Source organism: Lonchura striata, chromosome 9, assembly GCF_046129695.1.
Source record: "Lonchura striata isolate bLonStr1 chromosome 9, bLonStr1.mat, whole genome shotgun sequence".
Classification (NCBI taxonomy): Eukaryota; Metazoa; Chordata; class Aves; order Passeriformes; family Estrildidae; genus Lonchura; species Lonchura striata.
Window position 1 is genome coordinate 2,506,632 of NC_134611.1, and position 27,738 is coordinate 2,534,369.

Consider the following 27,738-nt stretch of genomic DNA (forward strand, 5'->3'; position numbering starts at 1 on the left):
TACCATCCCATTATCATGCCTGGTGCCGCTAAGCCTGGGTCTGCTATGGCATGAATGTCTCCATCCCCCTCCCCTTCTTGGAAAATAAGAGATACTTACAGCCCCACCCAGGTCACAGCTGTGGGCACAGGCAGCTTCAGCCTTCCCTTCCTCCACATGGCTCTTTACAACATCTCCCCACAGCAGCCACCTTTCTCAGGAGAGAAACCCCACATATCTTACTTTGCTCCCAATCCCATCCTCTGTGCCCTCTTGTAACTCCCCCCAAAACAGGTACCTCAGAGAAAAAACAGGCCAAAGCAATTTCTTTTCCTCCCCTAATAGCAAAATATTTTTTAACTGCTGTAATACAGTAGATTATAAACAGCTCTTGTATGCAACAGAACATGTACAGGTTACATCATGGAACAGCTGGTGCCAGCGCCAGGGCTAATGCTGAGGTGTCCTCTGCCACAGCCAGGGACAGGCCACCACGGCTGGGCACTTGGAGAGGGGACAAGGCGAGGCTGGCTGGGGTCTGTGGCAAGCTGGTTCCGATGCTGCAGAGCACACGAACTCCTGGAATCTGCTGTCCCTCTGGCACATCTGCATTCAGAAACAGGAGCTCAACCAATTCAGCCTGCCTTCAGCAGGTAGGCCAGGTGCAATCCATGCAATATCATACTGAACAAATCCAGCAGGAATTCCCCCAGCTTCCCCCCACAGCACATACTGTGCTCAGACAGCTGTCACAGGAGAGCACAGAGCTTACAGCTCAGACCCAGGACCGCTTCACTCCCAACAGCTGGCAGCCACACACCCCAGCAGAAAGGACAGATGAGGCATGAGACTCCACGGAGCTTTGGTCTTCCCAGGAACAAACAGTTTTCTGCATGAAAACCCCAGGATACATTTTGATGGAGTAACACTGATTTTTGTGAGGTTATTGAGCAAGAAGCTGCAGCTGTACTGGCTGCCATTCCAAAGCTGAAGGCTTCCCACCTCACAACTGAGGGAGTTACCATGGAAGCAAGCTGCACAGTTCTTATGTTGGAAAGAACAACAGAAAACAGTATATGTTATATTACATTATAATAAGAACTCATAATGGGCAGGTTGGGAACCTTCACATCCTCACCACTGACCAGAACATTGCACTGCTCTGGTCAAGTACTCTGGCACTTGCAGTCTAAGAAACTCAAACATGGTATAATTGAATTTAATTAAATAAGCAACGTGCAAAAGACTTAGTATTTCCCCTCCAGCACTCTTGAGAAAAATGAAAATAAGCCCAAATTCAAAAGCAATTTAAAAAACCCACAAAACTGAAAGTAATTCAAATTGTTAATGCCCTAACAGCACAGTTACGAGATGCCTTGATCTACAAGGCTGAAAACCTCAGCTTGTCAAAAACTAAGACTAGTTCCAACAGCTGAGCATCCCTTTCTGGTTGCCTTTTGCTTGCCAGATGCTCAAGCCCTCAGGCTTCAAACAGTGATGATGCTGACACAGTAAATGCTGATATTCCTTCTGGGCACATAACAGTGCCAGGTGTGAGGGAAACACCAAAACAGGAAACAAAGTGCCATCCTTTGGTCTCTTTTTGACCTGCCACGGGTATCAAGATGGCAAACCAAGTCCCTAATCCATCCCACCCTCTTTGAGTGCAGTTCCCTAAGTGTTTTGAGCACCAAACAAAAAAGTATTGGACTGAATCTCATCCTATACTAAGGAGGTGACAAAGCAGTTTGGCCAAAGGGCGTTTTTTGTATTTTTGACTGTTTGTTCACTAAGGAAGCTCAGTTGTTCCAGAACTTCTGATCTCTCCTCCCACAAAAGGTATGGTGAAAGATTTCAGATTACTTAATCTGAATGATGATTAAGTAATCTATTTAATTCTCAGGATTTTACATACAAATACTGCCAAATTTGAGCATATAGTTCCTCTGAAATTACTTCAACAATTTCATCAATTTTTAGCAGGAGGTGTTTTCAGGAGAACCTCACACAGAAACACTATTTGGCAAATATGACGTGGTACAATATCCTTTCTCAAGAGCATGATTCCTACTTACTCAAGACTTGGGAGAAGTTGAAGTATTCCCCATCTTTCATGAAATTACTTCTGACTGAGGTTAGTGAAAGTAGAAAGCCCAAAGGAGAGTCTGAAGTGGCTTGCAAGACAAGTCCACCAATGGTCCCAATGCTGCTGGTATGAATTACACAGGGCTGTAGGTAGTAAGGAAATGCTGTTTCCCATTGGCAGTTTCTGACAACATTTGAGTAATTGTAAAGTATTTGTCACCAAAGTTCTGGTATCTCTATCAGGTGGCCCTTTTCACCACAGTTAAGGTATGTCCATCAGGTCACCCTGTCTGTAATAATGGGAGTTACAGTTCCAGTAGAACTGGAGTGGTCTGTACCCAGACACTCTGCAAGTTCCCTGTTCTGTTTAGCACCTGACAGAACAAGGGAGCTGAAGGAACTCTGACTGATTCATTGCTATGGAAACACCAAACTCACACAGGGCCCCTGCCTTTATTGGTGTGTGTGGGAGGATGTCCTACCTCTTCACCAAGAGGGCAGTACCCAGGAGACTGATCTCCACCTGAAGCCCCCTCTGATGTCAGGGCAGACACAGGCAGGTGACAAAGCAGCTCTTGGGCAACCCTCATTCCCAGCAGCATTAGAAACTTCTCCAATGCACATGGGCAAGGTGTGCTGGCACACTGAACTGCATGTGGCCACTTGAAAGATCATGCTCTGTACCTCTAAAGTTGATCCCATTTTCTTAGAGATTGGTCATATTACTTCAAGATTTTCTTAGTGAAGAAACCCTTATGAACCTGTGTACCTTAAAGCACCTGTCAACTTAAAGCAAAAGCTCTTTTACAAGTTAATCATGTTAACTGATTACCTAGAACAGCAGAAAGGAAGAGCAAGAAGAAAAAGTACTCCTCAAGTCACAAGGGCCTTCAGAGAACAAAAATGCTGTAAGGCAGCTGGGAACTAAATGAATACAGAGAAACAAATTTTTGGTGTAAAAAGTCATATAAAGACTGTACACACCATGCCCTGCTTCTGAACCTGACTCAGCATGGTGACAATCCCTCTTCCTCTGCCCATTTTATATCTGTTGGCATACACAGGATGCAGTTTGAAGCCAGCCAAGAAAACTTTGGCCATCTTCAGAGCAAGGAGGCAAATACCCTGTTGCTCTGCCACTTGTCCGTGTCACAGTGGCAGGCAGGATCATGAAGAATGGAAGTTTTGTAGACATCCCATTACCAAAAAGGACAAAAAAAATTTGCAAATGATGGCTAAGAAAGACGGATGGATACCAACAATGAGCTACCAGCAAATCTGACTAGCTTGCCTCTTGTCCAGAAAAGCAGCAACTTGGGGGGACCCCTGGATGAGTAGGATTCCAGTAGACTCCACCTTCAGCTCAGTGTTTTACTGGCATGGAAATGGCTCAAAGTGGGACAGCATATTATAGATGCTGCCTTTGAAGTCTGTTGCAATCCAGGTCAACTGGTTTGCTCCAGCAATGTTTAAAAAAATTACAGTTTCTCCCCAGTAATGAGGAGGCCCAACTTCCCTTAGAAAAAGTCTGTAGTAAGTCAGATCATTGGTCCAAATACTTGGAGGACACTTCTGTTTTTCTGTGATGACATGGCCAGAGCACCCCATTTTCACATCTTCACATGACACGCCCACGATCGTGGCTTTAAATAGTCCAGGAATGTGGGCTGCAAAACATGGAGAGGCAGTAAATTAGTCACAAGCCAACAGCACCAGCTGTGGTACGAGCTGCTGAAATCAAACTTCACTAACAGGAAAGATAAAAACACATTTCTGCACCCTACAACCCTGTTCACCACCCCCTTCACTAAGCAGTGTCTGGAAGTGTAAGTACAGCCACAAATTCTGTTACATCAGATAAACACTGGGCCTAGTAGCCTGTTGTATCAAGAAGCCAAGTAATTTATGATGGCAAACTCTCAATTGAGGAGAATCAAACCTAAAATAGAAGCTGCCAAGGATACCTTTGGTTAAAACTGAAATCAGCTGGGACAGCAGGAAGTTTTATCTCTAACAGAATCTGGTACCAAGAAAATGAGTTAAGAGAAACCACCACCAAACCCCCAAACTATCTACAGGTAACCACTTTTCACCACCGCTCACTCTAGCCTGGGAGAGGCACAAGAGGTACAGTTTTTGTGGGCCTCCTCCAAAAGTTTCTCCTGACATCACTGGCCAAGTGCTGAAGTTCCATTGCCACACCCTAAATGAGGTCTAGTATATCCTCAGAAATGGGGTAACACCACCCTCAGTTTCAAGTAGTAAAATTCTACTAGCACAGAAGGAGCATTACTGAACACACTTCTGCTAGGCAGCCTCTAGGCCAATCTATCCTAAGGAATGGATGCAGCACACTGCCAGAAAGGTTGGTGCCATTTAACTTCCACTCTTCCTGCACAGCAAGACAGGCCAGCCACTCCCACAGCTGGTTATCCCAGGGGAATAAGCAGGCACTCACATTTTCCGTGGGGCAGTACTGGCGGGCGTACCACTCCTGGCTGTAGAGGCAGATGATGACACCTTGGCCCAGGAAGAGGGAAGTCCACATGATCACATTCCAGAAGGGCCCTTTCCGACGGTCATTCAGGGTGAAGTTGAAGACCACTGAAAAGGGGAAAAATGAGAAGCATTATTCAGGAACAAACTTAAGATTCAAGTATCAAAGATGAACTGATTTTACTGGATCATCTCCTCCTTTCACTTAATCTCTGGAGCAACATGGCTACTGCATGAAAATCTGATTATGCTTGGCAATAGAGCAAAAACTCTGAGCTGATTCTTACATTTACCTCCAACAAGCTGTGTGCCTCTAGGGATCATTATTATTGGTGTTACACTGGTCACCAAGGCATAGCAGGGGTGGCCTAGAGTTTATTAGAACCCTCTAACTCAAAACACAAAAAGAAATGCAAGAGCTCTAACTTCTAAATGGACTCTTCTCTTGGATTATATTCTTTTCTGACCCAGAGATGGGGTAACTGAGAGGTGTTTTAAAAACTTTTATTCTATTTTCAGTCTCATGAGAAAGGTGAAACAATACAGATGTTATAATTCATGCCATCATAAATCCATTTCCCACACACTTCCTCACTGCAGTAGAAAACTAATAGTTTCATTATACTATATAAGAATAGGGGAAGACTGATAAGCTGCTGACACACAGCAATTCAACAACAGCTTGGCAAAGAGGAAGCAGTGCTGTTAAACTGTGCAGTGCCACAGAACAGCAGTGTACATATAAATCTTTCTTCCTTGCCACCAAGACCTTTGGAAGCCCCAAGCTTTGAATCCTCAGTGTATATATAGGTGTGTATCTCCTGAGCTGCAAAAATCCATTCACAAAGCTTGGACTCACAATTGCAACCCTTGGGCAACAATACTGTTAGTGCTGAGGGAACTGCTGGCATCATTATCAAAAACACAAAGCATGCTTCTCTAAAAAAGCCACAAACCCCACAGCCACTCCCACACTCTCTTCCTTGGAGCCTACCTCCAAAACATGTAAACAGGCAGAAGAGAACTGGATAGAAGAAGCCAAAGCAGATGCTGAGGACATACTCGTGCACAGCAGCTGACACGGTGAAGACAGACAGCATGGCTGCTGCTCTGAACTTTTTCCCAAAAAACTGCAAGAGGGAAGAACACCAAGTATTAGGAGCTATTCTGCTGTGGTTTTAGCTTGGTTGTTGCAACACACTGAATTTTCTTCCCTGAGCTAAGAAGGTTCTCCTCCAGCCAAGAGGCACATGTGAAATGCTATGTGCCTTACAGAACTCCTTAGGGTTTAGGTGTTTCTCTTCAGGTATATTTTAGGTTCTCTGCATTAGAACTTGTGCTGAGCCCACTCATTAAATACCTACCACAGCTTATGGAAACAGTACAACATGAGTTCTAACTGCTGAGGCAGTCTCTGCATTCCTGCATCCTGGCCCCACATTTTGCACACACTAAGGACTTGGAAATGAGCAATGGATCTCTCTAAAAGCACAGTGGCTCCCCACAACAGCTGACATGAAACATTTTTATGCTTCTAAACAGACAGGGATGCTGCATCTTGACAAATGTACTGTTTTTCCCAGTATTTGATTGTTTAATTAACAAAAGAATACATCTGCTTGTTACTCACCCAAAGGAAATCCCTGTAGGCATAATAATAGAGCCAGTCATGTACCACCACATTCCAGGTTCTGTAGTAGTTTGCATAGGATGTGGAATTCCACCAGTCCTGAAAGCACAATTGAAAGACTATAAATCTAATTAACTATAAAAACATTCTAGAGGACTTTCCTAGCATATCAAATTGAAAAATATTAAACAAAATAATACCAAGCTAACATAATTTGACCAAGCTTTCCATCACACTTCCAACATTCTACTTGGAGTATTAAGGTCTGGTTTTATCCCAAACTGCAGTGGCTGATGTGATAAAAGAACAAAAACGATAATGGAGCTATTGGGTAGATCTGGTGGCTGCTTTTGTTTGTGCACAGGGTGTTTCACCTTAAAGCAACTCAGATTGCCAAGCAGCAATCAAATCTGTTCTACAGCAGAGCAACAAATTTAAGCCTTAACAGCATAAACCAAGCAAATTCCCATGACTGCTTTGGTAGAACAATCTTCAGTTTCCTCCTCTTTTTTTTTCTTATGACAATGACTTTCAGAAGCTTTATAAACTACAGCTCCTGCTTCTCACCTTGTAGAACATCCTGTCTGCAAAGCGTAGCATCTCGGCAAACGCATTGAGCCAACAGTGAAGGAATGCAAAGAACACCAGGAAGAGAATCAGTACACCTGGAAACAAGGGACAGCCACATCAGTTTTGTAGTGTTTTCTCTCAGCTACAAGCAAGAGGACCCAACACAGTCAAAAACTGTTCTTACAGGCACTGACACAGATGAACTCTACTCTTTTGTACAGGTAGCACAAAAGAATTTCAGTTTCTCACCACACCAGGCCCTGCTCACCCCAGAGGGCAACAGCAAGGCTGCCCCAGAGCCTGAAGCTTAATTTGAAGACAGTTAAAGTCAAACCCAGCTTTTATTTTGTATTGCTGATTTTGAAGCTTCACCCCTTAATGCTGCAGTCTGCCCACAAGATTTCCTTTGTTGATCTCTGCCTGTCATAAATGCATCTCAAATGAAGCACTTCTCCCTTCCACAGAGATGAAAGACACTCATGGATCTGGGCCTTACCTGGCAGGATGGAGTTGAAGATACAGAGGACCAGCCCTCGAAGGTTGAAGGTTTCCTGACTACTGTTGCGAAACTGAGGAATGCAGAGTCTCACAAAGATGTAGTAGGCATAGAAAAGTGAGCCAAGCACCTGGAACAAAAATACCCCAAAACATGACTTTGTAACAGGAACGCACAATTAACACATCACCACTTGCCAGCTCTAGGAGAAAGCAGCAGCTGCCAACACAAGCCAAAATGATTTATTTTACATTGCTGCCAATAAACTTCCCCAAGGACCCAGGCAGAAAGAAAGCCACAGCAATCCCTGGAGCATGCTGACAGCCAGCAGCAAAATCAACTTCTCCTTTCTACTATAGCAGCTGTCAGATTTTCCCAGTCCTAGCAACTCACACGTTTTGACACAAAAAATCCATGTCACTGCCAAAGTGCAGAAAATACCCTTGATCTACATCCAAGATAAGGGCAGAAATAATTAAAAATACTTACTGTAGTTAAATCTAATATTAAAGCTTATTTTTATCTTATTCCAAAGGAGACATTTATAGGCCAAAGCACCTCAGGCTTTCTCTGGCTCAAGAACTGATACTGTGGATGTTGAGGTCAAAATGCCAGTCATTGTTGAAAATACCCTGATGCAAGGCAGGTGTGCCCTGTCATCCTCTTTGTCTAACAGCAAGTAGCCAAAGGCCTGTTCATGCTGCCCTTTTTAATTGTTTTGCTCTTTAAACCAAAAATGCATCGTGTGACAGCAAAGGTTTCAGTCACACAAATCCATTACTTGCAAACACAGCCACAAGAAGCTACTGAAGCTCATGGCCACAAATGTGAAAAACCAATGTGAACTCAAATAAGCACTGAGGATTTGGACTCCAGGCCTCATTATTTCAAAATTGCTCTGAATATCTGCAGAGAAGAAGCTGTGTCCGTGCATTACAATCAGGGTGAAGAAAGAGGGCATGGGTGTTGCTCTACACACACAGACAGGTTTTTTATCTGGAAGGTTGTTTAAGCAAAATTTTTTTTTTTTTTCTTTCTTTGGCACAATCATTAGTGCAGCAAGATCACAGTTTATTTGTTAGCTGCTGGAAAGTATTCTTTATTGGTAAGGCCATGCCATGTAGAGTGATTTAATGCCAAAGAGAGCTGTTGAGCAACACATCTTAGATGGTCTCCAGGAGTGTATTCTGCAGAAAAGTACATCACTCACCTGTGCAAACTTGGTAGCTACATATCCCCATCTTATTGTGGGATTCCTAGGAAAAAGAATAGGATATCATAGCTAAGTAGGACCTCAAAACAGCAAATCCCTCCCTTCAATTACCTGAAGGATTTTACAATTTTACCAATGTATCCACTGTTAAAAAAAGGCTTCTGAATTCCAGAATTCTTAATCTCCTGACGTTCAAGGGATGTCTGCCCAAATTGCTGGTTCCTCACTTTCAACTACAGCAGAACTCCAGTAATTCCAAAAACAGGAAGGTATCTGGAGGGCAGCACTGTACAGCTCTGTAGAGATGGGGATCTGCAGACAGCTGTGTGAAGGACTGCTGACTTCACACAGCCAAAGTGCAACCCAGCAATGTGCAGAAGAGTTTGGGAGTTCCCACTTAAAAAGGCTTCAGCCGCAAACTCAGTGACAGGGCTGCTTATTAGCACCACATAAAACACACAGGTTCCTATTGAAGAAACTGTCTTTCACTACATAATCTGTAGCAAGTTGTTAATTAGTTTAACTTCACGTGAGTTTCCCAAAGAAATAAAAGCAGAACTCCATGAGCAAGTCCTGCCCTTGCCAGCTTAACCACATCTTTATGAAAGGTCTAACTCATAAATTGATCACACCCAGGGGTGCTTAATGATGGCTTCAGTTTTCAGCCTGCTTTAGTGTTCTATTGTTGCCCACATTACCTGGGATAGTTGTCTCTGTAGATGAGGGTGGGAGCAAACAGGAAGTACAGGTACTGAGAAATTCTGGGAATATGTACCGTGCCTGGGAAGAGGGGGAAATAAAAACCAAAAGCAATCTTTTTACTGACAGCTCAGTTTCCCCCAGTACCCTTTCAAAAAACAGAACCCTTCTCACCTCAGAAACCTCAGTGTGGTAAAGGTATGGGATTTGCAGAGAATAAAACAAACTTGACCTTTCAGATGGTGTGCATGAAGGACAGTTAGCAAGTGAGGGTAACCATCTATGTGCTAACACCTTGGTATCACATTTTCTTTCCTATCAACACATGGGTTCAGGCCAGTCAGCTCTAGCATGCCTTGCTTAAAAGACCTTTTGTTTTATGACTGCTGTCACTTCAACTAGAGCATTGAGCTGAAGGTCTGCAGGCAACATCTAGACCTTTTACTCCTAAAAGAAATAGGGAATCCTGGAGAACAAAGACTGAGGATCCAGAGAGGACTTAAACCTGAACAACAGTCTAGCCTGTTGTCTAATACAACTGAATACAAATGAAGAGGTTCAGGCTGAAATGATGATGCAAAACCTTTGACCTCCCCATCCAAAGTCACCAATTCAAATCCCACCTCTCCAGCTCATGAGGGTAGCTCAAAGCAATGGAAGGAAAGCTGTAGCTGGCTATGTAAAATGAAGCAGGGCAAGTTACTCACCAGACTTGTCCTTCACTGAGGACAGGACTCTGGGGACGTTCTCCCGGATGAAGGAATGAGCCTTCATAACCAGACGAACCTGTAAGGCCAAGAGAAGAGCAGCTTAGTGCTCTCATTTTCACAACCTTCCAGTGACAACTGTGTCAAGCATTTTACAGCAACACCTTCAGCATCTTGGTTTCTTTCCCATTTAACCCTTTTACAAGGAAAGGGCTACTTCCTCTGCCCACACATCTGTTTAACTGACATGAATTCCAAGCTCTGCAAGGGGAAACATGCAGCAGCAACTATGGCTCAGGAGTCAAATCACATCTACACCTGCAGGACTACCACATACACAAGGACTCTGAATAACACCAGCAAGTCACTAATCAGCTAACACTAACTTAAAATTGAAGGGAAACCCCTCTCCATTTCAGCAGGCCATGATGTTTCCAAGTCTAGGTGTCTCCGTGAAGTTACGCATGTTGTACAGCAATTATCACTACTTGGGTGTAAGGTGGTGCCCCACATGAACAGTCCACAGCTGTCAAGCAGGTTTTTCTTTTAATTTTGTTTTAATACCAAAGAAGAACCAAAAGTTGAGCCAGTCAAAAGTTAGTTCTTAAAACTCATCCTTGTTTTAATCTGATGGACTGACCAGACCTCCACTCTTGCACTCTTCTCCTGCTCCCTGCCACAAAAATAATTCCACTTCCAAACAAGTCCTGATGACAGAGCCAAGACACTTGCTTCTTGAGAACAGAAATGCCAACAGGAACCACTTCTTGACCATGTACTTGCTTTTTTTGGGTTTTGTTTTTTTAAAAAGGAACTTTACAGCTTCCTTGTGGACTATGGCACAATATGTTCTTAAAACTGGTTTTAAGCACTTAGTATCCATAAGAAAACCAAAAACAAATGGGTAAAATCCAAAGTAAAATCTTAAATACTAGGTAAAAACCCACAAGTGGTTTCCAGGTCAAAATGAAGTTTATTCTCTACTCTTTCTTACTAGATTTGCTGCATGTAACTGTCATCAAGTCTCAGATGCAGCATCCACAGCCTTGGCTTATTTAATGAATAAAAATAACATTTGACTTCTTTAGGAAGAAAGACCCTTTCCACTTGGAAATCAAAATTCAATTCAATGTATCCTAGGATACAGAGGATGCAGGGTAGGGACTTACCTGTTCCAGTATTACAATGAAGCGGGAAGCTGGAGGCAGGGCATAGGCTACAGCAACATAGGTTGGTCCAAACCCAAGCCCAGCTATTTGGAAGAGTGTGAACAGCATCCCATAGAAGAAAGAGTGGATTGCACGATGGGAGGAACTGGAATAGCCTTGGGCCCACCGGACAAAAAGGTTGTATGGAATAAATACTGTAGCACTGAACATGCACAGCCAAGCACAGAAGACAACTGGGAACTTTCCAAAAACAAAGACCAGAAGATCAAATCCAAGGACCAGCCTAGAAGGAACAAGGAAAGAGAATTTTTGAGCATCCTTTCTTTGATTAGAAATACTTCAACTCCACTAAGTGGCTACAAAACACAAAGGTTCCAGATCATAATTGTTTGACAGTCGGGATAGAAGTGACCGTGGCAATTTCAGCTCAGGGCTGTCTGTGGCAGTTTCAAGAGGCCACCCTCAAGTATCACAGAAACTAAGAGGAGGACTCATGCCATCAGTGCTGTCAGGCACAGCTTACCTTCAAATCCCACAGGGCTTAAGCACATCTCCAAGATCAGCATGTGCTTTAAGAGTAGGCTCAAGCTCATCCCTCCTAAGAACAAGCATGTGACTGAACAATCCACTGCTGGACCAGGGTCCATGAGATCTTTTGAGAAGCACTCCCAGGACATCATCACTACTGCACTGAAACTCAGGTCTTCCCAGGAGTTTAAGCCGAAAGAGGCTTCTTCCCTGCCTCTACAGGTATGGGGTATTTTAACACCCAACACTCAGACCTAGTTTAATCCTTTTCTGTGGGCATTCCACATGGATTCAGTTTAGAAGTTACCCAAAAGGCTCAGGGTCTTTAGAAGGTCAGTCCAAAGAAGAGCAACTGGTGTGCACTGGGTGCTTTAGTCCATTAATCAAGCTTAAGACATAGGGACATAAACAAAAGGCTGATCAACTTCACTGCCTCTCACTTGGAGCTTACTCCTACAATAAGCAGCTCTTCTAAACTAAGACCAAAGAAGATAACAGTACAAAATACACCAACTAAAGTTATTCCTTCTCAGGAAGGAATGAGGTGGAGGCTCAATTGCAAACTGGATCCAATTATCTAGCTAAGACCAAAGATTATTTTTAAAGTAGTAAGGGTATCTAGCCCTAGTTGATTTTAAGGTAAATACCCATTGTCCCCCAATGTCCACACACTGGTAAGTTAGGATCAGCTAAACAATACTCAATAGCACACAAGCCTGTTCTCAGACTAAAGGGACAATGATTATAATCAAGATACAGCTCTGGTTTTGTACACTGAAGAGCAGATAATCAGCAAGATAAACACGTAATCCTACTTGTGTACATGAGATACAGCTTGCCAAAATACTATTTAAGCAACAAGTGAGGAAAGCAGTCTTTCACAATCTTATTCACAACTGGCTACCTGCTAAGCACTATCTTAACAGAGGCTCTGCCAACATCCTTGAGATTTTTCCCCAGGAAAAACAAAGTTCTATTTTTATTTAAGTACAAGTACAGTGTTCCAGAACTGTCATTTTTAAACAGAGGAAGGACTGCTGAAGTATTTAAAGTTTTTCTAAGCAGAGTCCTTCAAGCAACACAAGCAGCTGAAAGCTGCTGTCTCATTAAAGATACTCAACCAAAGTATTCCACATTCCCTTTTGCCAGCCTCATGATGAGCTAAGCATGTTAGGGTGAACTGTGTGGCTACAATTCTCACGTAAACACATCAGTTAGCAGTGTTTTCCTAATATCCAGCTTTCCAATTTGAAATGGTCACACCCTTTCAACACTTCCAACAACACCCCAAGAAGGATTCCCCCTTCTTTCTCCACCATTCTGCAGTTTCACATGCATCTCTGGAAGAGCTATTCCCAGCTCTTATCCCTGTCTTTCCAAGGCATTCTTACCTTCCTTCATCAATGAAGTCTACTAGAAGTGTACTGAGGATGAAGACGATGAGAAGAGCGATGAACATGTGGTAGATTGTCCTGATGTGACTCACTTCAAACAGCTCACTAAGGGAGAAGCCAGAGTTAAGGAACAACTGGGGTGTCAGACACAGACACTTCATCAGCTTATCCCCAGACAAAGGATAATTAGCCATGATCCCAGTGGTACTGAGAGGGCTGTAATTAAGGTTTATATTTGCAAGATGTAGTACAGATATTTTAGAAAGAGAGAAGCTTGAACAGATTAACCCCCATGGATTTGAACATAAGACTGTGGATGGTGGCAGTGAAAGTACATCAAAGCAAAGGCTCATTAGTTTGCTATCAAGGGTATTTTCAGTGAATTTGATGAAGTTAAGTTACTCACTCCAAAAGGGACCTCCTAGCAGTAAAGATTTTCCCATGTTCTGGAGGAGCCCTTGAAGTCCTGCAAACAAAAAAGATTTGACATTTGAGACAAAAAAGGAAATAAAGCTTCCAGGAAACATAACCTTGTTATGGCAACAGCTTAAAAGGAACTTACTTGGCTTTGTGCAGTTCCTTCTCTGCACAGGAAGCTGGGAAAAGGGAGGCTGGAGATGAAGAATCCAGGAGTGCTGATTTTGCCACCAAACTGTTCACAAACTCTGTGAAGTGACTGTCCACCTCTTTCATGAAAGCTGGCTTCAGTTGCTGACAGAGTAAAAACACAGCAGTAAACTGTTTAACTTGCTGGATACATTTTCCTAAAATATTTATATTTTATCCTGGAGCAGGACAGAGCAAGGCATCAAGGAAACATTTCTGTACAATGCACCAACAGCTGGAGCCTACTTAGATAAGACTGGGCCTTATCCTGACCTGTTCACACACCTTTGAATAGCATTTATCTTCTCCATCAGATTCAACACAGAATTGCTCTAGCCTTTTAAAAGACTGTCAGAGCTCTGAGAATTTAGTTCTTTAATGTTTAGTCCTCAAACACTAAACGTGATGGAGCACAGCTGAGAGCCAACCCCTGAGCTCCTGAACACTCTGCCAGACAGCCATCACCTTCAGCACAGGCAAAAGGCAAGTTTCAAGAAATTATTTAAAATCTAACTGCATCTTATGTTTTGTTTTCTTAATGCAGTGTTTACAAGCCATCTTTGTCAGACCATCCTTTGCCTGGGATTTTTCCAGTTTGCCTCCAGATTCAAGGTGCAAATCTTCCTACATAATAATTACATATCATCATTTCATCTGCTTTTCCTACTGATCAGCTGCTCAAGAAACAGATGTTTCCCAGATCAGAATTCCCAACTTCTATCTTATCTACTTTCTCATCTTGAAGGTTGAAAAGAAAAAAAAAATAAAAAACACCAGTTTTCAAGGAGGTTTCTGGGGAAGAGAGGGTTGTGTGGAGATCTCACAGCACCTGCCAGGTGCAAAGTGGATCTACAAGGAAGTCAGAGAGGGACTCTTCATGAGGAACTGGAGTGACAGGACAAGGAGCAATGACTTCAAACTGGCAGAGGGTAAGTTTAAATCAAATCTTAGAAAAAAATCTTCCCTGTGAGGGTGGGGAGGCCCCGGCACAGGGTGCCCAGAGAAGCTGTGACTGCCCCTGGATCCCTGGAAGTGTCCAAGGCCAGGCTGGATGGGACTTGGAGCAATCTGGGATAGTGGAAGGTGGCCCTGCCATGGCAGGGGGTGGAGCAGGATGATCTTTAAGGTCCTTTCCAACCCAAGTTATTCCACAATCCTATAAAATGCATTAACAGATGAGGTATTCTTACACAATGCTCCTATTTAATGTGACAACAGCCAAGTTAGTTTAACTCTCTGGCAGAAAATACAAGACAATCTGAAGTGAGACCACATAGAAGCAGAAGACCCTGAAGTCACAGTGGATCAGAAATCTATATTCCTTCTATTTTATAGTGGTCATATACAGAGAGATCTCTTGAAACAAAAGCTGCAGATGGAGAAGGAGCAGATTAATATTTAACTTTAAAAAACATTTTTTCTCCTATTTGGCAGCTTCCAGAATAGACTAAATAAGCTTTCCCAGTGCTTAACAAAATTCTTAGGATCTGGCTACTTTTAGATATTGCTTTCCTGGGAGGCAAAGGACTGGCTCTGCAAGAGACATGAACTTGTCCCTTTAAAAACAAGAGAAAAAATATAAACAACAAATATTGAGTACTTGTGAATATAACCTGTAACAGAAGACACTGGTGCTCTCTGGTACAGCCTAATTTTACAGCATACATGCATATATCCCTACAAAAAAAAATCAAATAGAAATTCCTACTTCTGTTGGAGTGCTCAAATTTCCATGCTAAACAAAGCACTATTCATTTCCATCAAAATACATATCTATTTTTTAATAGTGTCTCCCCATTTTTAGCCTAATCTCTCCTCAAGTGAGGCTTTAGCAGATGGTATTTCCTTAAAGTACCTCTTCCCTTTGGCTGGCACTCTGCTGAGATTGGCTCCTCCTAACACAGCCCTCCAGGGCTGATACCAACACGAGCATGTTTGGATTGGGAGAGGAGGGCATGAGTTCTTAATTGATAATCAAATATAAACCAGAGTACAGACCCTGCAGTAATTGTGACTAACTGTAATTACAAACCAAAAACCTTTGAAAGAATGCTATGCCAGCAGAAGCTGGCCAATAATAAAAAAATGATAGCAAGTCAGAGAAAGTCAGGAAAGTAAGCCTTACTTGTAAAGTTGCAACAGTTCCCCAGAACTTTACTCATTCTAACAAATTGAGTAATTTTTGTCACTGACACCTGATAACACTCAGCCCTGACCTAGTGACAGAACACACCCTTCTCAACTCCCTTTAGAATTAATAAAGGACTGGACTTTTAGACTGCAGATGCTTGAAGACCTCCTATGCATAGCACCCAGCTCCTACAAATCCCATTTACACCTTGACCAGGCTTTCCACTAGTCAAACATCTTCCTTAGAATTTAGATACCTATCACAGTAAAGGTAAACTGCAATCCAAGCCTCTGTTCACTGGTTCCCACAAAAAAATGGTCCAGCACTCTAGGAATTCTCAGGTATTTTGCAGTAGGGTGTATTGTATTTTTTCCCCTCAGCATTGAGGCATCCGAGAGCTGCATAATTCAAAGCTTAAAATCTGATCTCCCTGTGTTTTGGGAGAAACTTCAACAATTAAAATACTACTGGTTTTCTATGATTTTCTTTGTGGGTAAGAAACTTTTTCTATGAATTGTGTCTCAAAGTTGGTGACCAGGAAAAAAAAAAGGAACAAGAGACACTCCTGAAGAAAGAAATCCAAGGTCAAGTTGTCCTCTTGCAACCATCTAGTGCTCCCTGGAACTTCGAAAGCTACTTGTGCTTTACAGTGAAAGCTTTCTCCTGCAAACACCCACTGCCAACACAATGATTAATGACTGTTCTGTCTGCAGAGAAGTTACCAAGCTTGATCTCCTGTTCTCAGTAAGGATAAACAGGATAAGACAACAGCCAAAATAAAAATCTGAGCTGACTACCCTTCTAAAGGGCTGAATTTAAGGAGTTCAGCAGAAAACACAGCAGCACCTTTTGCAGAAGACAATTTAACGACACCTTAGTTATACCTGTTATAAATGACATACCACCTATAGAGGTAGGGAGAAAAAGGAAAAAAAAGTGAAACAGGAAAATATCTCAATGGTGCAAGGTATTTTTCTCTGTCTTCTAAGTATCCACTCCCTATTATTCATGTCAAGCTGGCAATTAGATTACTTCAAATTTTCCAGGGAATTTTCTGCAATAAAATTATGCAAGAGTGCGGGGCAATTTGCCCTGAAGAACACAGGTGCCACAAAACAATGGTTAACAAGGAGGGTGCAGTTCATTGTTAGCCAATTTCATTTAATTTGGACATAAATCACCTTAATATAATCTAAGACAAAGGCAGCCCACACAGATGCAGATGGTGCCAGAAACACCCAGTGCTATTTTCTATGAGGATATTGTTCACTGACAAAAAGAATGAGACTAAAGCTCAGGAAAGTCATCTCCACAGCCAGGGCAGCAAAAGCTGTGAGGTGCAAGCTCCATGCTGCCCTTTATTCAATGGATAGCAGGACACAGAGTATTTTAAAGGCTCAATATGCAAGCAGACTGGCTAATCATCACACTGCCAAAAGTTAGTGGTAAGGCAATTTCCATTTTATTTACAGGTTGCAAAGTTCATTCTTATCTTTGGACTTCAATCTATTGGGGTCATGTAAGACAGATCCTCATTATGTTAGACTACCCCTCTTTTGCTAAGTGGGAGAGAGAAAGAAGGCTGTGGAAAAGTCACTGCACTCAATCTAGGACTGAATAAGGCTATTTGTGTTCCAGGGCTAGTGACTCTCCAAAAGACTTCCAAGGTCAATTGTCCTGCTCCCCACCACAAGCAACTATTATGGTTTACCTCAGCTTCTGCTATGAGCTGCATTTTCCTCGTTATCACGTGGTCCACATCAACCCAGCCTAAGGAAGGAAAGCAAATATTGAATATTTTTTGTTGCATGTCTGAAAACAGAAACAGCACAGCATACAGTAGTTCAGACACCAATTTTTCAATAGCATTTCTGACTTCTAATAGGGTCCCACTAAATTCAAATCAAAGCTGCAGGAAGTGCATAAACTATGACCTAATATTTTAGGATCACAGCACTGTAAGATGGCCAACAGCTGAGAACATGCTAGATTTTATTTTTCATCAGCAACTCTGCAAATTTATCCAAGGTCCCTAAACATATTCAGCCTTGAAGCAGCAATCAGAATGACCCTTAGAAGGTCATTTCCAAGTGTGCTGATTTTTTATCAGGGTTTTATCTAAATCAGACATAAACTTAGTTTGTCTGGAGGCCTCTACATTGCTAACAAACAAGGCAGTCAGCCACAGGTATTAGCAAAATACCACTGTAAGCTCTAAGGCTGAATGGCAAGTTGGACAGTTATCCTGTGCTCAAACCTGGCTATTTCCACTCCTTTTATCCCCCAGGATAAGTGCTAGATATCAGTGTGACTGTATCCCTTAATATGTTTGACTGTTTAAATAAACAGTCAGGTTTAACATGCCATCAATATAATAATATAATCTGACTTCTGTAATTACTAACACCATTGGCCAATAGGTAAAGCCTCAAATGCCACCTTTCTTTCACATTCAAAACTACACATGTGAGATGCCTCTGTGACATCAAGAGGAACAACAGCCACAGGTCAGACATTTCAGACTAGCTGTGTTTTAGGACATGCACCAGCTGGTGTTTCACTTCTCCAATAACTACAACATAGAAGATAAAGTTACTTAAAACAGAGAGTCTTGCACATGAAGGAAAATCAAGATTGAAGCAGCATCCATCCCCCTAAAATACCAGTCAGAGTGAAAAGACAGCAGCAACTTTGCCTTGTTCATATCCTTTGGCATTTATAGCTACAGCACCACCTTACACACCGACACACAGCCAGCATTACAACTTGCATATTTGGTTTCTAAGACAAGATTGCCAATTTTAGAAAAAGAAGGTACTAAAGTGATTCCCTAATAAGATTCCAGAGAAGCATGAGATAACAGATTTGCTGTAGAGGTGCCAAAGTTGTGCTGCTGTGACACAAGAAAACAGATTGAGAGCACTATCACAGTGCATAACATGGCCTGCTGTATGTGCACAGCCTCCACACACAAAGCAGTTTCATTTTCAGAGCAGGAAGTGCTTCAGTGCTGCTCAGGAGCCTCAGTCAGCCTGTTTGAACAACTGGTTTTAAGTAGTTTTGGTAGGCCCGCTTCAGAGGTGACTCCAATTCAGTACTGGAAAAGAGTACAACAAGTAAAACAAGAAACTATCTTCAGTGAAGCTATGATCAGTTGTTACTATTAATTCCCCTTCCCACTGACCAACCAGCAATTTTTATTCTTGTCAGTGTGCAAGAATTTTGGTTTTTTCCTATCTGCTACACAAGCTATAGATTTAAGGACAGACCAGCAACAACTGCCTATAACTTAGCAGACTTCTGATGTAACAACAAACAAGGCAACCGCTTAACAGCATTTATTTTATCTTCATTCAAGATCTGTTTTTACAAAAATAGAACTCCTGGTTGCTAAGCATCTCACCTCCAAGACAAAAAAAACCCAACCAAACACCTCAGCATTTAAGCTCATTGTGCCGTTACATTTGCAGAACAGCAACAGTTTGGAAAACAATTTAAGAACATAAAACACCCTTGACCCACTCAGCTTATGCACTTTGCTGGTCTCAAATAGGTTCTCCCCCAACATATTAAAAAAAAATAAATTGTTTCACAAGCAGCAGAACTGTATCCCCTTCAGATGTTCTCAGGACCTCTACTTCCTCATTGTGCCACTCCAAATTGTATCCCTGGCCCACTCCTTCTGTTACTACTATGGGAAGAACTACCTGCAGCTGACTTGATGGAAAGCAGAACAGAGCTGCTGAGCTCAAAGAACAACTAACCTTACCCTTAAAAAAAAATCTAGGAATTTGTGTGCCTTACCCAGCTGCCAATCTTCAAGATGATATCAAGTTTGCTTGAAGCCACCCAACAACAGCCAAAGAGAACAGGACACATGGAACTTAAGGAATTGCATTATCTCCTTTTACAGATAAGCTAAAAATAAAATAGCCAGTTCTTTGACCATATATTTCCTGTCAGATCTTGCCTTCAAACCCTCAGTCATTAAAAACTCACAGTAAAAACTACCCAGGCATGGCTCACTTTGGAAATAAAACACCCTCTTAGATACAAGGACTTAAAACTGGGTATAGCTTTACATATACCAAATGTTCAGCTTTAATGTTTGTACAAGAAACGAGGACAGTCTCCAACCTGCTGATGCTGTAATTGCTAAATTGGAATTTAAAGTGTCCTCCTGTCACTTTAGTTGCCCTCATACTAGTGTGCATACACAGAAAATATTAGAAACACAGCACCTTTTAATATGTTTTAAAACCAAGATCTCCATGTCTTCAGTCTAAGCAACTCATGACAAAGTAAACTCACCTGTGAGCTTGTCTTTCTCAGCACAAAATCTTCTGTAGAAGAAAACTCACCCCAAACCCAACCCATTCTGCTGTATTGCATCACCCCATAAACCCAGCTGTGTCACAAGACAGATACCAGAGAAAAAGCACATAATCTTTAATCACTCAACTTCCCTTGCACAAGACACCACTTATGTTCTGTCAGGTCACTGGAGAAGAGATTCATCACACGATTTTGTGTCTAAAAGGAAATGTGCACTGGTGAGTTGTTCAAATCTTCACTTTCCTTTGACCCTGCAAATGAAGCCTGGATCCCTCTGTATCACTTTGGGATTGCAACAGCATTATAGAAAAATGGACTCAAGGCTGCACTATACAAGGAGGCACACCTTTGCCTTTAAAAGAAGTTGAGGTATGCCTTAAGAAGACAGAAAATATATTTAAAGTCATGAGAAAGTTGTCTTGAAGACTAGTATGAAATAGTGCCATATTTCAGAGGAGGCTTAAGCATAGCTTCATTTGGAAGAGCTTTGTTCACAGGAAGAAACTCTTTATTTAATGGCCTTGGGGTTCACTTCCCATCAGCAAGGACATTAACAAGATCTTTAGAGGCCCACTGGTCTTGAGCTTGATCCTTCTAGAAAGTGACTCCTCTGTACAGACCAAATTCCAAGCAGGTTCAAAAGCCAAGAAGAAAAAAATACTGAACAATTGTAAGCTTTGTTTCTCTTTGAAAACCAAGCCAATAAAAAAAATCACCTGAAGATTGAGAAAGCTTCTTAATTGTTGAGCAGTTGAGCAACTAAAATGTCACAAGATTGACAAAGTATGTCTTCTACAGGATCTTGTTGTCCCTTTTTCAACCCACTCTTGTACATTTTACAGATAAGTGACATTTGAAATGGGTAGAGCAGAGAATCACTCGCATGATGTTGGGGCTGCAGCTTGGGATCCAAAAAAAACCAGCTTTGTCATTTCTTGATAAGACAACTTCCCATTCAAGAGGTTAAAGCAACACAGGCAGAGGAATTTCATTACTGTCAGTCACCTGGATTTAAAGGCCCCCTCTCCAAAAACACTAAAGATGTTATCAGAAGCAAAGCAATATTAAAGCCAATCTAGTGCAGGGCTACTGTAAAGAGGGGAGGAGTTCCATATTGCTACAATACAATACACATTAATAATTTGATACTAATGAGCCCTTATTCTTACTTATGGTAATTTATTTGGTCACTCAGCAATTAGAGGCAAGTTATGACTAGACTCAGATGATCTGTCTAAAGAATTCACAGGCCATAGGTCACTGCACTGCTGGGCAAGCATTTAGCTTAAAAAGTCAGTTCTGCAGTGACATGGAACCCAAACAACCTCTTCACTAGCTGGAAGGAACACCAGTATTCTCTACATTATGCTACTACATCCACAGGCTCTTCAAAAGAAACTGCTGAGCCTTCACCCAAACCACAGGTTCCAAAACATGAAAGCCCCTAGAGTTACCAGAATCCACTTAGACAAAACAGCTTTTTATCTGTCTCTCAGAAACACATCCCAGATACTCAGTTCAAGCAGCTTAATCCACAAGAAGAAGCCTGTTGAAACACTGAACACTCATTACTGTGAGTCATACAGCAAAGGCTAAATCTTTCCAAATCGCTCCCCCTTGGAGAGCTCTCTCCTCCTCCATCCCCCTGTAGGCACACAGTTTGTGTATCACCATGAACTTCTGCACCAAGGATGATCGATAGTAACCTCTCACTGGAAGATAATATCCCTTTCTAAGATCAGCATTACCAGTCAGGCTTACTCACACCAAACAGATATGCTACATAGCTTGTTTGCAGATCAGCCTCCAGAGACACTTCCAGTCCTTGCGTGATAGCTGGGCAAACAAGAACAGACCCCAAACCCACCTTTTTACTGCTCTGAACACACTGTCTGTGCATTTTAGAGGCATTCACGTGCACACTTATGATCCATGTCCTCTCTAGCCTTTTAAGATCTGTCCATGCAGTTTCTGTTAAGCTCATTCCAGGTGACTGGTACAGTCTGATACCAATATCCCATTAGGCAGAGCAGTTTTATATTTCTCTATGTTATCTCCTGCTGAAAACATATAAAACTAATCTTATTAAGGAAGCCTGGCTTTGACAGGGGATTATTGCCACCTAGATCATCTACTGACTCTGAGCCATGACCAAATTAGTTGTTTAATTACAACTCTGGAGCTAATTCAAGGAAGAGAAATTATGTATAACACTGAAGTCCAGCTAATCTGTCAAAGTGAAATTGCAGGCTGAATAATTACAAGATAGAAACAAATCAAGGCACAGAAGTTGGCCATCTCCAAGTTATGAGTATTTCCACACTTCTATAAAATTGGGTGTACCTGAGTAAAAACTATTTGAATCTTAGAACCCAAGCAATGAAACAATCTTCAGAAGCACTGCAGAACCCAGAAAAAAAATAACTGTACAAAAGGATGAATCAGACCTACTGCAGCTTTAAAGCCAATACATGTATTAAAATTATTCCTCTAAGCAATTTCAGACAAGCCAATGGATTTCAGTTTTAATCAAGAAAGGATCAAGGGCCCAAAAACTTCTGGAAACAAGTCAGCTGGCCCTCAACACCTCAACTCTTTCTGTAGAAAGCAGATTGTGTTTTCTATAATCGGAGAGGATTAAGGGTGGATAACCACATTAAAGGTTTGGTTTTTCTATGGCAATAACTGCCACAAACATGCTACAATACCTACTTCTTGGCCTGGCTAGAATCTCTTGACTGCAATAAACATGCATTTTGTCTAAAATTCTTCACAACACCCAGCATTAAGTTGTTACAATACAAAAAAGCTGTTGCCAGACAGCAGATCATTAGCCTCACACTGCCATTGTGCACATCAGCACTAATGCCTTAGAAACAGCTATTCAGGAGAGAATGGCCAGGATAAAAGAAAGAGAAAAAACATCTATGCCTACTCCTAAGAAATTCTCCCACCTCAGTTATTAAAGTCCTACCTAGTTACACAGGCAGCTTGGACTACAAGAAGAGGCCACTGTCTGCAGCTCAGGAACACTTCAGCTTCATAAACCTTCAACCTTTGGGTCACAGAGCTGCTGATTTTACTCCCTTGTACAGAGGAATTCCTGACCAGAGGGATGCATCTTTCTCCCATGCCTCAAGGCATCAGATTCAAGCCTCCTACCTCCCCGTGTTATTCCTGTTGTCACCAACACTGAGCCAAGAAACACCTCTGCTCAACTGGCAGCAACCTTGGCAGGTAAGATGCACTCAAGTCTTGACTAACCAGGATTTCTCCCTTCTGTCTTTCACTGCAGTTTGTGTGGGATTTAAACCACACTGCACTGTCCCAAGCCAACCCACCAGGCACATGGACACTTTCAAGAGATCCACCCCAAGACATTTGTTTGCTACACACAGCATCTCACCTACAATGAGGTTTTGCCACATCTCAGAGGTGTTAAAATGAATGGCCTGTAAAGACAGACACACCCACCCATCAAGTCCTAATTATCACTGCTCTATTTATTACTTACCCTTCATTCATTACAATTAAGGAGTTTCCACACATGAAAAGGTTAAAGTGGTAGAACTCTACTCCCAAGCCCAGCATCACTGGATTCCAGTAGACACCAACTCCCTGCAATTTTCTAATACAGTCCCATTTGAACCAATTAAAATTATGTGCCATCAAAATCTTAAAATCCCACTTCTCCAAGCAGTTCGTGCAATGGTTTTCTCTCCAATGCATTTTATTTTCAATAAGAAATCTGACTTGTCCTAAACTTAAACATGCTCCAACTTCCATTTCAGTTGAAGTACTACTGAAATAGTGATGATATCCAGGAGTATATCAGTGAGAATTATCTCCTCGAGTCACTGGCACCAGGATTTTGGCTCTTGTACTCACACGGCATATTTTGATAACCTACTTCAGCTTTTTGCTTAATCTCACAAAGAGAAAGGAAACAAGCTGCAGTTTCATCTCTAACCTCATCACGGGCTGGAATGTGGTACAGCATAAGCCAGGAATTAGAGGGTCACAGAGTCCACAGGCAAAACCACTCATAGTGCCACACAACTGTCCCTGCAACCTAAGGGACAGCATGGCAGCATTGATCCTTCCACAAAGCCAACTTTAAGCCACATAACATCTAAGGTGACCACAAAACAAATGAGCAGACACAACTGTTTATTTTTCAGTTTTCTGGTAGCCAAGATTTAGTCTGAATAAAAGGGAGCTGTCCTAACATGAACAGAATCCCAGAGCATCATTCTCTGTGCATCCTACATCCACCTGTATGTCAGGTGGACACAAACCCTTCGCCTGCTGTGTTAAAGATTATTTTCTTTCTTCTTGAGAAGTCACATACTTAAAGGTTGTAAAGGAAGTAAGATGAAGTCCCAGAAAAAGCATTTACCAGGATTACTCCAAAGTGTTGCCAAAAGGCATTTGCACCATTTACAGCACTAATGAACCTCTTCCTCCTGTGACAGTTAAACACAGTTTTAGATCCCTGCAAGCACTGCAGTGCACAGCTGTTGAGGGAAAGCTCTGCAGGACAGCACTCCAAACAGCCCACACCTGCTGAAGGGGTGCAGCTGGGACACAGGGAGCTCCACCTTCAGCCCTCCCAGAGACAGAAAAACAGAACTGAAGGAGAAAAGAGGCACATCCATGAGTAGAAAGAGCACCTTAAAGGAAATCACATGCCAGAGATGCAACCAGTGCTGAGCCACTGAGCCTCACCATTGCTTGAGTTTTGAAAGGACCTCTCGGCCTCAGGTCTCCTCTGTGTTTCTTCATTCTCAGGGGTCTTGGAGGTTGCAGTGGAGCCAGACTGGCGTTTCCTTACACAGTCATCACCTGCCATGGTTACTTAGCTAGATAAGAAAAGGAGAGAAATAATTAGTAGCAAAAATCTCATTTATTGTTCAATAATATATTTACATAAAGTTAGACTTTCTTCCCTTCATTATGAATTCAGAGCCAGGATAGAGGAAATTCAGCACACACTTGAATTAGTCATTTACTGTTGATCACACTTCCTTTCCCTTACTACAAGCCGTACAGGAACAACGTAACCAAATATGTTCCCCTACCAGAGTTCTTCCTACAACCAAAACATCTCCCCACGACATGCTCTTTTCCCTATGAACTTTATAACTACTTAAAATTACTTAAGCTTTTGCAAAATCTTTAAAATAACAAACAGCCCTTGCAATTTTTTCTGACAGCCAGGTGGACATCAAGACTTGTCATCTGTGAGCTGTGGCAGGTTTACTTTGTGGAGTCTCCAGCAATATTTGATCTGAGCCAAGCCCTTTCCTTGTCAAGTTCTCAGCTGCTGCTGCAGGAGCAGCTTCCTCAATGGATCCTTGCATTCTGCTTGGCCAGACAGTGATTGCATTGCAAACCAAGGAAAAACAGGAAGAAAATCAGCTTTGAGCTACACCAGTTCCAGAGACAAAGGTCACTGCTGGGGACAGAGCTGCCAGCAGGGAACACCTGAAGCTCCACATGCAGGATGAAAACAAAATTCTCAGCTAATGAGAAGTGGACAAGGAGACTAATTTGGTCACAAAGTGCTATCCCAGAACACTCCATAAAATTCATCTCAAGAATCTCTTGGCCATGTAGCTAACAACTAGGGACAATTTGCAGATTTTTTCCAGAAAACCTCACAGGCATGTATGTAACCACATTTTCAAGCTTGATATATTTTTCATCTTGGCACAAACTCTGCAGCAGATGTGTTTAGCTGCTAGTGAACAGCATACGTGCACCAGCACAGATGAGCTGTTACAGAGAGGCCAGGAAAACCCAGGAACTGGTGAAAAAACAAATTAAGGATAGATTACCTCAGACTAAGGAGGCTGGCACATCTGCAGAAGGGTAATAAAACTATGACCAGAGCTTTTCAGAACTCAGCTTCCTGTGTTTGTCCCTCTAGTACGGGAGTCTCATATTCTCCTTTCAGGCTACACAGCATACAGGGGAGAAACACCAGCCACCATCAAAAAAACAAATCAATAATTGGGCGAGTTTTCCAGTTCAAACAGAAGACCAAAAGTTTAATTCTTGTCTCGGGATACTTTTCACCTTCTTCAAGAGTTAGGAAGGCATTCCTTCCTTACTGCTGCAGTATCTAACTGAAAACTTAACAGGAGTTAAAAATAACCAATCTTGGGATGGGGGGAGGGAAGAAAAGTAATGTGTGGCATGAAATAAAATTTAAAGCAATCAACTTAAAGCGTTAACAATTCAGATAGGCTAATTTATCTCAGCACAGCTTTTTCCACACCGAAATACAGTCTGCTAGGGGGAATCTATGAAAACAAACATTTTCCTAATCTAGCTCCCATATGAACAGAGGTACACCTAAACAATTATCAGCACATCAGAGTCTAAAGAGGGCATCAGCCCTTCCCTCCCATCTCTACTAGAGCCAAAACATTCAGGACACAATGCCAGGATAACTCCAAAATGTTCTCTAGCCCCCTCACAAGAGGAAATCGCTCCTCACAATTAGTAAACAATCACTCCTTTCACCCCCCTCTGAGGACATCCACAACTGTAGATTAGTTTCTAGAGCTACAAACCCATTAACATATTTCCTAGCAGAAACTCCCTGATTTCACTGGTATCTGATTTACGGTACTCGCAAAGGGCTCAGAGCCCTTGAGCTTCTCCCTCTTCCCTTTCGACAAAGTGGCAATTAATCAGAAGATGCCTTGGGAGGAAAGCAACACTTTACAGAAGTCCATCTTTGCATTTCAAAAGGCTCGGTGAGGAACAGCTAAGAATCACGGAATGGTTTAGGCTGGAACGGACCTTAAAGATCACCTAACTCCAAACCTCTGCCTCCAATACTAATCACACTAAATAACAACCTCATTAAGACTTTCAGCCCTCAAAAGTTTTCCTTCGAAGACTGCTGTCCCTCGGACATAGCCCCAAGTCACAGACCCGGACCCTCGGTACCTGCAGGGCGAACCAGACAGGGACCAAAACAAAGTTAAGGTCATTCCACAGCTCATCCGCAACGCGCACAACACCCGGCAGGAAAAGGTTTTTTTTTTTTTATCCGAAGCCTGAGGACATCGCTGGGAGCTGCCCAAAGCGCTGCCGAGGCTCCGAGCCAGCCCCTGCCCCGCTACCTCCGCGCACACCCCCGCGCCTCCGCCGAGCCCCAGCCCCGAGCGGCTGCGGGAGCGGGGCGGGACGGCGCGGACACGTTCCCGCGGCCGGTGCCGGGGCGGCCGCCAGCCCGCGGAGCGTCACCTCAGGGCGGCCGAGCCTTCCTCTTCTTCCTCCTCCTCCTCCTCCTCCGCGCGCCGCCGCTGCGCTCTGCCGGCTCCCGCCCGCTCCTCCCAACGCGCGCGCCGCCGCCTCTTCCCGCGGCTCGCGCACGTCACGGCGCAGCGGGCGGGGCGAGCGGCGGCTCCGCCCCTTGGCCGCGGAGGCGGCTCCGCCCCTTGGCCGCGGAGGCGGCACCGCGCCGCGGGGACTGGGGGGACTGGGGGGAATGGGGGACTGGGGGCGGCCCGTGAGGCGCACGAGGGGCGCCCCCTTCCCCTCAGTGTCCCGCCTCCCCCCACACCCCCTCAGGCATCGCCGCCTGCTCCCGGCGCTCCTGAGGAGGGGAGTCCGGGGAGGGAAGGGAGCCGCCAAAAACGTGACCCTGCGTTAAGGGTGGGGAACACCCCAGGCTGGTAAAA

General features: G+C 43.0%; 1 protein-coding gene across 1 annotated transcript; it reads right to left on the reverse strand.

Moving 5' to 3' along the window:
- Positions 1 to 840: 840 nt before the first annotated feature.
- SOAT1 (sterol O-acyltransferase 1) lies at positions 841 to 27,410 on the reverse strand. The gene is made up of 16 exons (XM_021545870.3): positions 27,302 to 27,410; positions 24,767 to 24,900; positions 17,415 to 17,473; positions 13,529 to 13,677; positions 13,373 to 13,432; positions 12,964 to 13,071; positions 11,045 to 11,327; positions 9,876 to 9,954; positions 9,168 to 9,249; positions 8,467 to 8,512; positions 7,257 to 7,386; positions 6,758 to 6,855; positions 6,191 to 6,289; positions 5,555 to 5,690; positions 4,523 to 4,668; positions 841 to 3,731 (listed from the first exon to the last, which is right to left on the reverse strand). Exons 2-16 carry the CDS (start codon positions 24,888 to 24,890, stop codon positions 3,675 to 3,677), a joined length of 1,656 nt encoding a protein of 551 aa, XP_021401545.1. The 5' UTR covers positions 24,891 to 24,900; positions 27,302 to 27,410; the 3' UTR covers positions 841 to 3,674.
- Positions 27,411 to 27,738: the final 328 nt, after the last annotated feature.